This window comes from Stigmatopora argus, chromosome 18 (assembly GCF_051989625.1).
Source record: "Stigmatopora argus isolate UIUO_Sarg chromosome 18, RoL_Sarg_1.0, whole genome shotgun sequence".
NCBI lineage: Eukaryota > Metazoa > Chordata > Actinopteri > Syngnathiformes > Syngnathidae > Stigmatopora > Stigmatopora argus.
The window spans coordinates 12764243-12778310 of NC_135404.1; the positions used below are offsets into that span (position 1 = coordinate 12764243).

The window sequence follows — 14068 nt, forward strand, 5'->3', positions numbered from 1 at the left end:
ATCTTAAAACTTTTAGAACTTACCTTACCACCCTAGGACGATTTTGAGTACAATGGGCAATTTTACCTTCAGATTTCTAGATGTGCAATGGGACAGAAATAACCCCCTAACCCCATAGCCCCCTAAACCCTTATCCTTACACTAACCTTAATCAATTACAAGTAACTTAGTTTTGCCGACTTAAGAGATGGCATCCCCACTTTGCATTCTGGGATATGTAATGCATTCTTGGATATGTGATGCATTCTGGGATTGCACGCATGTCGTCAATTGGACGAGTTGGACCCATAGGTGTTCTGATTAAGGGTCGGGAAAAACCCTGTAACCTATTTAGAGCTGCAGTTGTTTTTACTTTGAAAAAATTACATGGCACACCAACATCTGAAAATCTTATAAATTAAAATCAACAATATAATGTCATTCTCATTAAACCTTTATCAACAAGTATCAAATAAACCCTGCAAATATATTTCAAATGTTCACACTGACAAGGGGACCACACGAGCTGAGCAAAAATGGCCAGAAGCTGAGCCAAAATGGCCACAAGGGTGCAGCAAGGGGACCACATGAGCTGAGCCAAAATGGCCACAAGGGGGCAGAGCAAGTGGACCACATGCGCTGAGCCAAAATGGCCACAAGGGGGTAGCAAGGGGACCACATGAGCATGGCCAAAATGGCCGCAAGGGGACAACATGAGCTGAGCCAAAATGGCCACAAGGGGGCAGCGAGGTGACCACACGAGCTGAGCCAAAATGTCCACAAGGGGGCGGCGAGGTGACCACACGAGATGAGCCAAAATGGCCGCAAGGGGGCAGCCAGGGGACCACACGAGCAGAGCCAAAATGGCCACAAAGGGACCAAGCACTGAGCCAAAATGGCCACAAAGGGACCAAGCACTGAGCCAAAATGGCCACAAAGGGACCAAGCACTGAGCCAAAATGGCCACAAAGGGACCAAGCACTGAGCCAAAATGGCCACAAAGGGACCAAGCACTGAGCCAAAATGGCCACAAAGGAACCACGAGTTGAGCTAAAATGGCCACAAAGGGACCACAAGAGCAGGGCCAAAATGGTCACAAGAGGGAAGCAAGGTGACCACACGAACTGAGCCAAACTGGCCAGAAGGGGGCAGCAAGGGGACCACACAAGCTGAGCCAAAATGGCCGCAAAGGAACCTTATGAGTTGAGCCAAAATGGCCACAAGAGGGAAATAAGGTAACCACACAAACTGAGCCAAAATGGCCACAACGGGACCACAAGGGCTGAGCCAAAATGGCCACAAGGAAACCATACGAGGTGAGCCAAAATGGCTGCAAGGAAACCATACGAGCTGAGCTAAAATGGCCACAAGCCCATACGAGCCTAGCCAAAATGGCCACAAGGGGGTAGAAAGGGGACCACAAGAGCTGAGCCAAAATGGCCACAAGGGGACCACACGAGCTGAGCTGAAATGGCCACAAGGGGACCACAGGAGTTGAGCCAAAATGGCCACAAGAGGGAAATAAGGTGACCACACAAACTGAGCCAAAATGGCCACAAGGGGACCACACGAGCTAAGGCAAAATGGCCACAAGGGGGAAAAATGCGAGCACACGAACTGAGCCAAAATGGCTGCAAGGGGACACACATGGGCTGAGCCAAAACGGCCAGGGATAGCCACAAGGGGGAAGAAAGGTGACCACACAAACTGACCCAAGATGGCCGCAAGGGGACAAACACGAGGCGAGCCAAAATGGCCAGGAGCTGAGCCAAAATGGCAACAAGAGGGCCACAAGGGTACTACACGAGCTTAGCCCAAACGGCCGCAAGGGGACAAACACAAGGCGAGCCAAAATGGCCAGGAGCTAGCCAAAATGGCAACAAGAGGGCCACAAGGGTACTACACAAGCTTAGCCAAAATGACCACAAGGGAACCATTTCGAGTTGAGCCAAAATGGCAACAAGAGGGCCACAAGGGTACTACACAAGCTTAGCCAAAATGGCCGCAAGGGAACCATTTGAGTTGAGCCAAAATGGCAACAAGAGGGAAGCAAGGTGACCACACAAACTGAGCCAAAATGGCCGCAAGGGAACCATACGAGCTGAGCCAAAACGGCCAGAAGCTGAGCCAAAATGGCAACAAGAGGGCCACAAGGGGACCACACAAGCTTACCCAAAATGGCTGCAAGCGAACCATACGAGTTGAGCCAAAATGGCCACAAGGGGACCACACGAGGGAAGCAAGGTGACCACACGAACTGAGCCAAAATGGCCACAAGGGGGAAATAAGGTGACCACGATTTGAGCCAAAATGGCCGCAAGGGGATCACACAAGCAGAGCCTAAATGGCCACATGGGGGAAGAAAGGTGACCACACAAACTGAGCCAAAATGGCCGCAAAGGGACCACACAAGCTGAACCAAAATTGCCAGGAGCTGAGCCAGAATGGCAACAAGAGGGCCACAAGTGGAACACACGAGCTTAGACAAAATGGCCGCAAGGGAACAACACGAGCTGAGCCAAAACGGCCACAAGGGTTAACCCTTACCCTAACACTAATCAAGTACAAGAAGCAACTTACTTTTGACGACTTCAACGATGGCATCCACATGTTGCATTCTGGGATACATAATGCATTCTTTGATGTGTTGCATTCTGGGATGCGCGCATGTCGTCAATTGGACGAGTTGGACCCATAGGTGACGTGATTAAGGGTCGGTAGAAGAACCTGTAAACAAACCGTGTTTACCATCCTATTTAGAGCTGAGGTACTTTTTACTTAAAAACCTGAAAATTACAAGGCACACCATCATCTGAAATTCTTATAATTTAAAATTAACTATTTAATGTCATTCTCATTAAACCTTTATCAACACGAATCAAATAAACCCTCCAAAAAATATTTCAAATTCAAATGTTCACACTCACCATTGTCACAAAAAGTTGCACCTAATACCACGACAAGGGACATGTGCCTAAATGGCCACAAGGTGGCAGCAAGAGACCTTATGACCTTAGCCTAAATGGCCAACGGCAATAAATATACTGCAATAATTTTCTACCAATTATTTATTGCTGACCGCTGTGAAGGACTTATCGCCTATCCTAACCCTACCAACCCCATGATCAGATAGTAACAGGCACTAAACTTCAGTAAGAGATTTCGAATATGGCTCAAACTTAAGTTACTTTTTATAATTAATAATTAATAACAGCGCCTAATACCACGACAAGGGAAAAACAGCAACCGAACTAAACGGAATTTCTTTAAAAGGACACCTACGTCTAATATGAGTGAATAAAACATCTAATATTCACCACTTTGAACACATGAATTTGCATTAGACGACAGCTTGAGACGAATTCAAAGATGGGGTCCACGCGTGGCGTTGATTAAGGGTCTGCCGAAGCACCTGTCGACTTAACAGCGTTTTTCCCAAAACTATTTGAGCTGCGGTACTTTTTACTTTGAAAAAATTACAAGTGACACTGGCTATTGTCGCAAAAAGTTGTACCCAATACCACAAGGAAAAAGAGCAAGCAAACAAAACGGAATGTCTTTAAAACGTCTAATATTAATGAATAGAACAGCCAGTAGTCGCCACTTTGAATAAAATTTAAGACTTACGGGGGTTTGGAACGTTAACATTTAATTCAACAATTTCGACGAAGCGTCACAATAAATAGTTAAAATAAACTAGTTTCAGCAAAAGATGCTAACGCCAAATGAACGTGCCAGAATACGCCAAAGGGGAGAAAAACATTAATCAATAACAACACACTTACATTGGGCGACTGCTTGAGACGGCGTTCGACTTGTAAAATGGCGTCTCACACGTGGCGGCTTGCCTTTGTTCGAACAGGAAACGCACAACGCGCATGCGTGGGCAAAAAGAGGGCTTTCCGGGTAATGAAGTATACTCGTGCACACAACACCCTAACCCTAACCCAATTTTACTTCTATTAAACACATGTTATTACTATTAAACCACTAGTTATATGTTACTTTGTTAATAGATGGCAAATTAGAAGAAATAAAACATTTTTTCCAATCCAATATCCTATTTTTTGTGTTTTTTTTCAGAGGGCGGAACGAAGTAACGCCCCCACCCTTCTCTCTGTCCGTCTCTCTCTCCGTTCCCCCTTCGAAATACGTCTAACTTTACTTCTATTAAACACATTTTATTACTATTAAACCACTAGTTATGTGTTAATAGATGGCGAATTAGAAGAAATAAAACATTTTTTTCCAATCCAATATCCTATTTTTTGTGTTTTTTTCAGAGGGCGGAACGAATTAACGCCCCCACCCTTCTCTCTGTCCGTCTCTCTCTCCGTTCCCCCTTCGAAATACGTCTAACTTTACTTCTATTAAACACATTTTATTACTATTAAACCACTAGTTATGTGTTAATAGATGGTGAATTAGAAGAAATAAAACATGTTTTCCAATCCAATATCCTGTTTTTGGTGTTTTTTTTCAGAGGGTTGGAACGAATTAACGCCCCCATCCCTCGCTCTGTCCGTCTCTCTCTCTCTTCCCCCTTCGAAATTCGTCTAATTTTACTTCTATTAAACATGTTATTACTATTAAAAATAGTAATACGTATTACACGAAAATCAGTTTTGTGCCCACACAGATTTAACGTCGGCAAAGGTTAAAGTCTGTGAATCCAAACAACTTCCGGTTCACGTTACTTCAAAATAAGCTACAAAATGACTTGAACCTCATAGTGTAAAAACAGTTTGGAGAAAACACAGTTCAGAAAAAAAAATGTTCGGAAAAAACAGAGTTTGGAAAAATCAGTGCGTGGAAAAAAAACAGAATTTGGAAAAAAAAAAAAAGCCAGCATTTGAGAAAAAACCCAGAGTCCGGGAGAAAAGACAGAGTTCTGGAAAAAATAGTTTGGAAAAAAAAAAAAAACATTGGGGAAAAAAAAGTTTGGGAAAAAAAAGAGTTTAGAAAGAAGAGTTTGGGAAAAAAGTGTTTGCAAAAAAAGAAACGGAACTACCGACGTCGGACCCACCGACGTCGCAACCACCGACTTTGGAAAACAATGATTTCGGAAACACCGACTTCAGAAACACGACTTCAAAAACACTGAGTTCGGAAACACCGACTACAAAAACACTCAGTTCGGAAACACCGACTTCTCTCAAGAGTATCCAGTCGAGAGAATTCACCTGCGATCTGAAGGGCGCCGCCATGTTGTTGCCCGTTAGATTAGCGGTTCAAGTTTGTGGCGCTCCATGTAGGTCCCCGCAACACAAGTGTGTTCAAAAAGCGCCAGTCACAAATCAGCATTCGCCTCATTCGTTTCTAACTTCGACTTTTTCCCCTTGGTAGTAAACCAGAGCCCAACTCGATAGAGGCATTCGAAAATTTCATTAAGGTGCTCAATTCACATCATTATAGAATTCAATTAAAATAGAACATTACACAGGACAAGATAGAATTTCTAGATACGTTGTTTTCTTCTAAAAAAGATCAAAGTAGAAATAGAACAATACTGTGTCAATTCCTTACATAATGACTGATACGTATTTAAGATACGCCTTTCCGTCTTGGCTCTGGAAAAAAGAAGTCTCTAAAGTATTTCTCTTCCTTACCCTGATTCATTCGTATTTTTGGGTTCAAATGATGTCATCCGATTGGAAAGCTCAATCATCAATGCCCTATTTATGATGTAAAGAAATGATCAATGCAACTTTAATCCCAAATCTCCACTCTCAGAGATCATTGTCCAGGTAAGGGCGAGGCTTTCAAGTCAAACGCAGTCACGGTGTCTGACCCAAATGGCGCAGGGAAATAACAAATCATTACCCTTGTTCATTGACATGGTGCCTCATATTCTTTTGTCCATCCGTGTCCTATAAATGGGCACACCCTAACCCACGCCTGCGAGTTCCATTGCGAGATCAGCGAAATGTAGCTCTAGTACCAGCCTATGAATAATGAGCAGGGGAGTCAGACAAATTGTTTTTGAAGAGGAACTTTTGATCGATTTGGAAGGCCAGGACAGATTGTGCTGGTTTTAGTTTCTCTCCCTAATCGAGGACACGCCAGATCATCTACTACCTAGCCCGACATGTCAAAATGTATTTGTGTAGAATGCTAATCAAGCAGCAAATCATAATGCAAAATATTTTCTTTTGACATTTGTGTTATGAACTGCAGTAAAAACAACAACCCAATAACTTCAGTTCAAATAATCAAGTAAATTGGACACGTCATTCCATTTCGAAAGGGTGAAAGAGCCCCTGGAAAATGTTACTGTCCATAAGGATGAAACTTATCTCACCCTCAGGTTTAGGGTTCACGCATCCACCTATGACTACAAACTTGTCCGTCCTTCTACCTGATTAAAAGTGATAAGAAATTTGCAGGCATTATTATTTTTTTTTTTTACCTCAGCCAGTCCGGTTGTACTCACAAGTCTTTCAGTCTACTGTGGTATCGTTTGTCACGGCAGTCGAGAATGACCTTTAGCATTTCTCCCCTGTAAGCCTCAGCTAGCTTCTGTGTCTTGGACGTGACAGTCGGTCCACAGCTGCTTCAGGTGTGTGTGTGTGTGCAGGAGGAAATCCACAACATCTTTTTGGAAAGCTGTGCACAGGGGCCGCGGTTGCGATGGGCTCCAGAGAAAGCTTGAGCTCTGAGGATTTCTTTTGGGTTCGGCTCGATTTGCTGGCGTCAATATCTCTGTTGTCAGCTGCCGTCTCTACTCGGGTCTGCTTTCCCTCCCTCGGCCGCTCCGCATACGGCCGATCTTAAGACCACAGAATGAAGGCCAAGGAAAAGAATAAAAAGAGAAAGAGAAACTTCTCCTCCAACTCTTTGATTTGCCGTCTCTGAGCTTCGATGAATTCTTCCAAGTCTTTGTTCCGCTAGGACGGGAAACATGAAAGCTAGAGTCAGGAAAGGTGGCGGGCGAGTGCGTGCGGGCCAGTGCGTGCGGGCGTGTGCGTGCGGTGCTGTTTTGCAGCCGGCTCTGACCTGTTGTGTGACTTGTAGCAGCTCCATCCTCTCCTTGAGGATCTGAGCATCTCGCTCCCTCAGCTCCACCATCACGGCTCTCTTCCATTGGTCCGTGGCGCTTCTGAGCACCTCCCTCTGCTCGTCTGTCATTACCTCGTTCACGCCGGCGTCTTTTACCTCTCGTCCGTCCGTTCCGGACTGGCCCTGCTGCAGCAGAACCTCGTACAACATGGCCTCCAGCTCTAGGATCCTCTGTGTGTGCGCGCACCCGCCCCACTCTTAACAACTTCACCGACCTTAAGCATAAAAATTGGTAAGAGGGCTTACCTTATGAGCCTCGTCCGTGGAGCGCTTCCTGAAGTCCAGTTCATCGTCCAGGTAGCCCTTCTGCTTGCAGAACAAATCCTTGCGCCGCACACCATAAAAGGTTTGCGGGCAGGTCGGCAGGACCGGCTCGACGGCGCTCGGCGGAAGTGGCGCGCTTACCTTCTCGCTTTCAATATCCAACATCTTTTGTCGCAGTGCCGTCTTTGTCACTTGGATGGATTCCAACCACTGTGGAAATGAGGTGGTTTTCATGCTGTTCTCTCATGAGAAGTGAGTACGTCTTGGCGCCGCATGTGTGTGTGTGTGTGCGTGTGTGTGTGTGTGTGTGTGTGTGTGGAGGGGGGCTCACCTTCTCGGCAAGCGTGAGAACGGTCCTGGCGTGAATCACGACCACCTGCTCTTCGTGGCTCAGATTCTACAGAACGACAGCCAAACACTGAGCGATACCTACTCCTCCCGCCAAAGCGACATCTCGAGCAAACGCCGACAGACGGCGGGCGCCAGGTTGGATACGGAACAAGCTCCACCTACACTTACGGCGTTATCTCCCAGGATGTCCAACTTTTTCATCAGATCACTGATGACAATATCCTGGTGAAAGACGAGAGCGAGCTGACGGCACACGGAAGGAGCCGCGTGACGCCGGCCGTACGTACGGTCACGCCCTCCGCCTCGCAGTGGATCTGCAACGGGCTGAGGCTGTCTGGGAAATGGAGTTGCTGGAACTTGATGCCAGGGGACCACCACTCTCTCTCCTGGAGGCGAAAAAGGATTTTGTCAGATGCCGTCAAGACGGTGTCTACGTGCGCCGCCCTGCGCCGCCCTGCGCCGCCCTGCGCCGCCCTGCGCCGCCCTGCGCCGCCCTGCGCCGCCCTGCGCCGCCCTGCGCCGCCCTGCGCCGCCCTGCGCCGCCCGATCCGGTCACCTCCAGCTCCAAGATTCGGAACTCCAGCAGTTCGTTTTGGTCTCTGGCGTCCTGGATGTCATCACGCAGACGCGCTTCTTCTGCCTCCATCTGCTTCACCTAGAAAGCGGCCAGGCAAAGAGATTCAGGACGGCTCCAACAAATGTTCCAGAGGCGTGGCAGGAGGAGCAATCGGTCCTCCTTTTTTTGGGTGAAGGGGGCCCCCGAGCAATTGGGCATTCCCTGTGAGGACCGTCGTGACTGCGTAGCTATCAGAATGTACGACCGCCTTAATGTATCGCGTCCACACAAAATATGAGACCAGACCGGCTTTAGGGTTAGCCTCCAAATTCTAAGCCAATGAAAGACTGCTGTGGAACTGCAATTACTTCGCATTTCCAAGCGACGATGACGACAATCTGGAATTTTGAAACCGTGCCATCCAAGAAAAGCAAAAGGGATGCAGATGGGGCCAGATTTGCAAGAAGATGGGGCGAGTCGGGTCTGGTTCCCCAGGCGTGGAGTTTGAACACTGCACCCGGGTAGCATATTGGGGTTTCCCAGTTAGGCTTAGGGTTAGCTGCGACTTGAGGGAAGAAGACCCAAGTAGAAGTGATGGCGAGCTAAAGAGGTTCCTTTTATTTATTTTTTGGGTTCCTGGGAACACGTAAACAACAAGTTCAAACTTCTACGAGAGGGAAAAAAGTAAGAAAGAGAAGAGATCGACCTTTTCCATCAACTGCTGGTTCCTCTGGTACAACAACTGCTTCTCCTCCACCCACTTGACATCCTAGAGGACGATCAAGATGGTACAGCCGGCCTTCGTACGGCAGCGGCGCGTGCTTACCTGGCCTTGTTGCGTCAGGGCCGCCTCCAGATCTGTTACTCTGCTTTGACTTTGACTGATTTCAGCCACCAATTGTTCTCTGGTCTGGGAAGGAGGAACCCAGAGTGAACGAACTTTGGCTGCCTTAGCAATATGTACACCTCTTTTAAGGGGGGGGGGGGCGGGGTTGCTTTTCACCTTTATCTCCTTCTCGGCGTCGTATATCCCCCCGCTGGTCTCGGTTAGCAGAGCGTAAGCTCGTTGCAGCGCTTGGTACTCTTGCGTCAGCTGGCGGTAGCGAAGCTCCGCCTCCTCGCCAACGCACACCTGCAAGACACGACTAATACCAGAATCGGTAGCACCAGAAGTAAACCTAACCCGACTTCATCGCCAGAGATAATGGAATTCCAACCAGGCGACCGGAGCTACTTTTTAACGCCCGGAGGCGTACGAGTCACAAGGAACGGCAGAGCGCGCGTACCTCTTCGGGTTCCGTGTCGGGGCTTTTGTCGGTACGGAAAGACGGGGACGATCCGTCGGAATCCGCAGACACGTTGTCGTCGTCGTCGTATCCGTAAAACGTTTCTATCACCTGCGAACACGCGCAGTAGATGTCGGCAAAGTAACGTTTACTATTTGTTGGTTATTTTCTGTTTTGCAGTAAGAAAACAAACATTAGTGGAAGAATCAATTCCTGATTGCTTTTGATTCATACAGTATCTCAAAAATACCACGTGCGACTGTTTTTCTTAAGATTTTCTCTTCAAAGTAACACATTTGTACTCCCTATTAAAAACGTGAATATGGAGGTGAAAATTGTAAGTCGGGGGGGGGCAGCTTATACACGAGAAATAGTAAAATTCAACGATTTTAAAGGCAATTTCAAGCGTGCGGCTTAAACGCGGGGCGGCTTATATGCCGGTAAATAGGTTAGTTAAATTGTCTGTGCTGAGTCGGTTGGAAGAAAAACCTGCAACGACAGCGGCCCTCGAGGACCAGATTGCCCAGGTGTGCACTAGGGACAAGGGACAATACACTTGCGCACACGACACCAAAAACGAAACAACAAATCCAATAGATGGAGGGCAGTGCACCGAGCCAATGACAGGTAAAGTCAAAATGAAAAATAAAAGTAAGGGCAGTGGTCTCACCCGGCTCGATCGCACGGCTCGTTTCCTCCCGGACGAATCTTGACGTCCGTACCGCAAGGAGAAATCTCGCTCCTGTCGGCAGATAGGGCGATAGGGTTGGGACCTTTGCCCAGAAAGGTCACGGCATCTGCTTTAGCCAGCCAACTTACGGTGACGTTTTCGACACACGGCCCCGTTTCCAGAGCCTGTAAAAGATTCGGAAATTCTCTCAGAGCGTCGGACAAGTCCATCAATGCTAAGGAAGGCGGAAAGGCCGGGGGACCTTAGACAAGTCATCGATGACGTGTTGCTGTTCCAAAACTTGAAGGCGTAGAAAGTCCATTTCGCAGTCCTGCCAATCGCGCCTGCCGCTGCAGTGGCGGCGGCGGTCCAAGTCATTGAGCGAACTGGGCCTCCTCTGCGGAGAACAAGCCTTCTCCGCTGACTTATTGGCGACTGACCCTAACGCTCTCACCTTCCTTTTGGGCGCCGGCTGGACGGGCGGACTTACCACGGTGGACATCTCCATGTTCTCCTGCGTGACAAAGCGCAGTTTGTTTTCAAGGCGACTCAGCATGAGCGACAGCTCTTCATTCTTCCTGCTCACGCGCTTGTTTTTGTCCAGAAGGGGAACAAATTGACTTTCCGTTTCTCTCAGTCGCTTCAGCTACAGGGAACGGGCGGGAGGAGGCGGGTGAGACGCGCACCGGCGCGACCTCCGTCGGCTCCTCCGCTCCAAACGGCGACGGCGACGGCGAGCCGATTACCAGTTCGTTCCGTTCCTCAGACAGCAGAGCGTTTCGATCCTCCAGTTTCCTGACGACGGCGCCCAGCTCGGCGATTTTCAGCCGAGAGCGTCGCCCGTCTCGATCCTCCTGGGACTGCAGGCACACACAAATAGGCGCGGCGCCTCGTCACGTCCGCCGGAGACACGTGGTCTCCGGACACCTCCGTCGCCTTGGAGCAGCAGAGCAAGGCGCTACGTGAGCGAGCCGCTGACGTCTCCTCCGGTGACGCCGAAGCCTTACCCTTACCGTCCGAGGGGGGTCGCCGAGGTCGGCGACGTGTCCGGGGTGCTTGAATCCCGCCCTCTGCGCGTCTCTCAGGGCTGCGATTTGCTGCTCGGCTGCCTGAGTCTGCAGTTGGAGACGGTGGGCGTGGCCGGCCTGCAGCCCCAGCGCTTTGTCCAACACGCTGACCGCTCTGTCCTTGAGCTTGATCTCATCCATCTGGGGGAAGAAGAAAAAAAAAATAAAAAAAGGTGTCGTTTTACCTCCCGAGAGAGCCGAGCGACGATACTCCACGAGTTCTTGGACGCCTTGCCCCGAAATCCTGCCCGACCCCACAACCCTCCCCCGCCATAGTTCAACTCAGGTGAGCGCGTACCAGTCGACGGACCTCCCTCTCGCAGTCCCTCTTGGTTCTATTCAGCTCCTCCTGATGAGTGGACCGAAGCTCGGCCGCTCGGGACTGGTCGGCCTGCCGGGCCGTGGCCAAAGCTTCTTCGGCGCTCCTCTTGGCGCCGCTCTGCTCCCGGAGCTCCCGCTGGAGGTGACGTCGCTCGGCCTCCCAGGTCCCTCGCGTCTCCTCTGCCTCTGCCAGCAAGGCGCTCCTCAGCTGAAGGAGCGCAAAGACGCAGATGGGATCAAACCGCCGGTCCACCGCCGGTCCGCGGCCGCCCGGGGGAGGCAGGGTGGGGTGAATCGGAATAAGCGGGGTGGGTCGGAGACAGGGTTAGGATGGGAAAAAGCGGGCGGACGAGACCAAGTCGAGCGGGTGGCCAGATCACCTTATCCGGGGAGCCGTCCCTCAGCGACAGGAGCGAAGCGTTGAGTCGCTGAATCTCTCCGTCTTTGATTTTGATCACTCTCATCAACTCCATCTCGTGCTGCCGTAGTAGCGTCTCCCGGGTAACGGCCAACTCTTTTTGCTTCTCCTCGTGGAGTTTGCTTCTGAGTTCCGTCATGGCGATGGCGGCGCGGCGATGCTCTACCCTCAGCTCCTCACTCTTCTCTCTCTCCATACGGCTGACCTGACGTGGCGCAGACGGTGCGACTTGATGCACGCTTAGTTGGTTTGCCGGCCTTTGAGGGCTTCACCTTGTTCTTCTCCCGCTGAAGTTCTAACTGGATGGCCATCAGTTTGGCTCTCAGCTCTTCGTTGGCAGCTTGAACGGCGGCGGCGGCGTCAGCTCTCTCCCCCTTGCTCCGCCCTCCTGCGCTTCGTTTGGACATTTGGACCGGGATCGGTGTCGTCGCTCGTCAGTCGGGGAAAGGCAACATTTGTACCTGCGGACATGAAACGCACATTCGCCGCCGCCGCCACTCGCAATTGACTTGGCCTGCACCTTTCCTCTGCCAATCGGGAGTGGGGGTGCAGGGCAAACTCTGACGGAGTGATTAATGTCCAATCGCATTCTACGCGTGTAGAGCTGCGACGTCCGGAAGGTCACCAAAGCTCGCTTCCGGGTTGACCAACTCATCTAATTGGATGAATGTCAAGTGAGCAGCACATGGAAACGATCACAGTACGGCGACCACGTGCAAGTACTTGCAATGGAAAGCCATATATTTTGACAAAAGGGAATATATCATAAAGCAGCCCGGCGGAGCAAGTGGTTAGCGCGTGAGCCTCACAGCTCTTTGGTCCTGGGTTCACATCAAGGTCGGTCCACCAGTGTGGAGTTTGGATGTTCTCCACGGGCTTGCGTGCGTTTCAACCAGGTACTCTGGTTTCCTCCCACATTCCAAAAGACATGGTAAGCTGATTGGACACTCTAAATTGCCCCTTGGTATGGGTGTGAGTGTGCATGGTTCTCCTTTGTCTCCTTGTGCCCTGCGATCTGGCCACCGATTCAGGGTGTCCTCCGCCTCTGTCCAGGAGTCAGCTAGGATAGGCTCCAGCACCCCCCTACCCCTTGGAAGATGGAATATATCATGGAAAATATAGCATCTTGACTGCTAGCTTTCAGATGTTATGTATGTATTGACAGCACACACTCAACCAAAAATGTACTCGAGTTCAATGGAAAAGTTGACGTTTCAACGTCAAGGCTTTACCTTCGATGGGAAAGTCGAATTGCCAGATCAGGCCGACACATAGGCAGGCGGGTTATCCGGTCACGGCGGCACAGTTCTCGCCGGGAAAAAGATTGTCCGGCTCGGACAAAGTTCTCGCCCGGCAAAAGATCGTCCTGCCCGGAAAAAGTTCTTGCCTGGCAAAAGATGGTCGTCTCCGGGCAAATTCCTCGTCTGGCAAAAGATGGTCGTCTCCGGGCAAAGTTGTCACCTGGCAATAGATTGTCATCTGCCGGCAACATTCAGCAACACGAGCTTTCTCAGCAAAAGGTGAGCACGATGGACGGCTAGAGAGCGCGGCGGCAGGGGAACGGCGTCGGCTAACCAAGCCTGTGCGGCGGCTTGCTCTCCCCTGCTCTAGGAGAATTGAGGGAAGGGGAAAGCCAGTGCCAAGCTGCGGAGGCTCACGTCTAGAACATCCACAACTCGTAGAAGCGACACAAGCGGCATTTCCACGACGACATCAGTTGCACATAACCCACTACTCACCGTCCAATAGGGAACCTTTGACATTGCATTGTGCGCGCGTTGACTTGGTCATGAAGCCCGAAGCTACGCCGTGTCTATTTTGTCACGTGGCGTGGCGCATTTCGACGAGTCCGTCCGTCAATGCGAGCGTGCGTCCGTCCTTCAATGCGAGCGTGCGTCCGTCCGTCCGTCCGTCCGTCAATGCGAGCGAGCGTGCGTCCGTGCGTGCGTGCGTGTAGTAGGTAGCCTTCAGCTGTTTGGATGTTGTTACTCTTCCGCAGCTGTCATGTTCGTCTTCTTCTTCCTTCGCATCTCCTCCCAGAATCCTCGGCTATGACGCCACCTTGACGTCATCGCCAGGACTTTTGACTCCTCCAAG

At 50.1% G+C, this 14068-nt stretch overlaps 1 protein-coding gene and 1 long non-coding RNA gene across 6 annotated transcripts in view; both read right to left on the reverse strand.

The window, feature by feature from the left end:
• Positions 1 to 4470, reverse strand: part of LOC144093297 (uncharacterized) — a 4761-nt gene extending 291 nt beyond the window's left edge. The window contains exons 1-2 of the long non-coding RNA XR_013306255.1: positions 3765 to 4470; positions 2560 to 2706 (exon numbers count right to left, since the gene is read on the reverse strand). This is a non-coding gene — a long non-coding RNA (uncharacterized LOC144093297). The remainder of the gene's footprint in view (positions 1 to 2559; positions 2707 to 3764) is intronic.
• An 879-nt stretch (positions 4471 to 5349) lies between these two features.
• Positions 5350 to 14058, reverse strand: jakmip3 (Janus kinase and microtubule interacting protein 3). Of its 5 annotated transcripts, none has more exons than XM_077626773.1 (21): positions 12244 to 14058; positions 11934 to 12176; positions 11531 to 11761; positions 11173 to 11373; positions 10912 to 11025; positions 10656 to 10811; positions 10428 to 10577; positions 10315 to 10350; positions 10166 to 10237; positions 9496 to 9606; positions 9213 to 9341; positions 9036 to 9119; positions 8916 to 8978; positions 8210 to 8308; positions 7941 to 8039; positions 7816 to 7875; positions 7634 to 7699; positions 7444 to 7512; positions 7285 to 7362; positions 6976 to 7209; positions 5350 to 6866 (listed from the first exon to the last, which is right to left on the reverse strand). In XM_077626773.1, the coding sequence occupies exons 1-21, from the start codon at positions 12376 to 12378 to the stop codon at positions 6750 to 6752; spliced, it is 2547 nt and encodes an 848-aa protein (XP_077482899.1). In that variant the 5' UTR covers positions 12379 to 14058; the 3' UTR covers positions 5350 to 6749. The 5 variants fall into 5 exon arrangements, with proteins under 5 accessions (XP_077482899.1, XP_077482903.1, XP_077482902.1 ...); XM_077626777.1 differs by having other exon boundaries at positions 10428 to 10562; positions 11179 to 11373; positions 12244 to 14057; XM_077626776.1 differs by having other exon boundaries at positions 11179 to 11373; positions 12244 to 14056.
• Between the last annotated feature and the right edge of the window lie 10 nt (positions 14059 to 14068).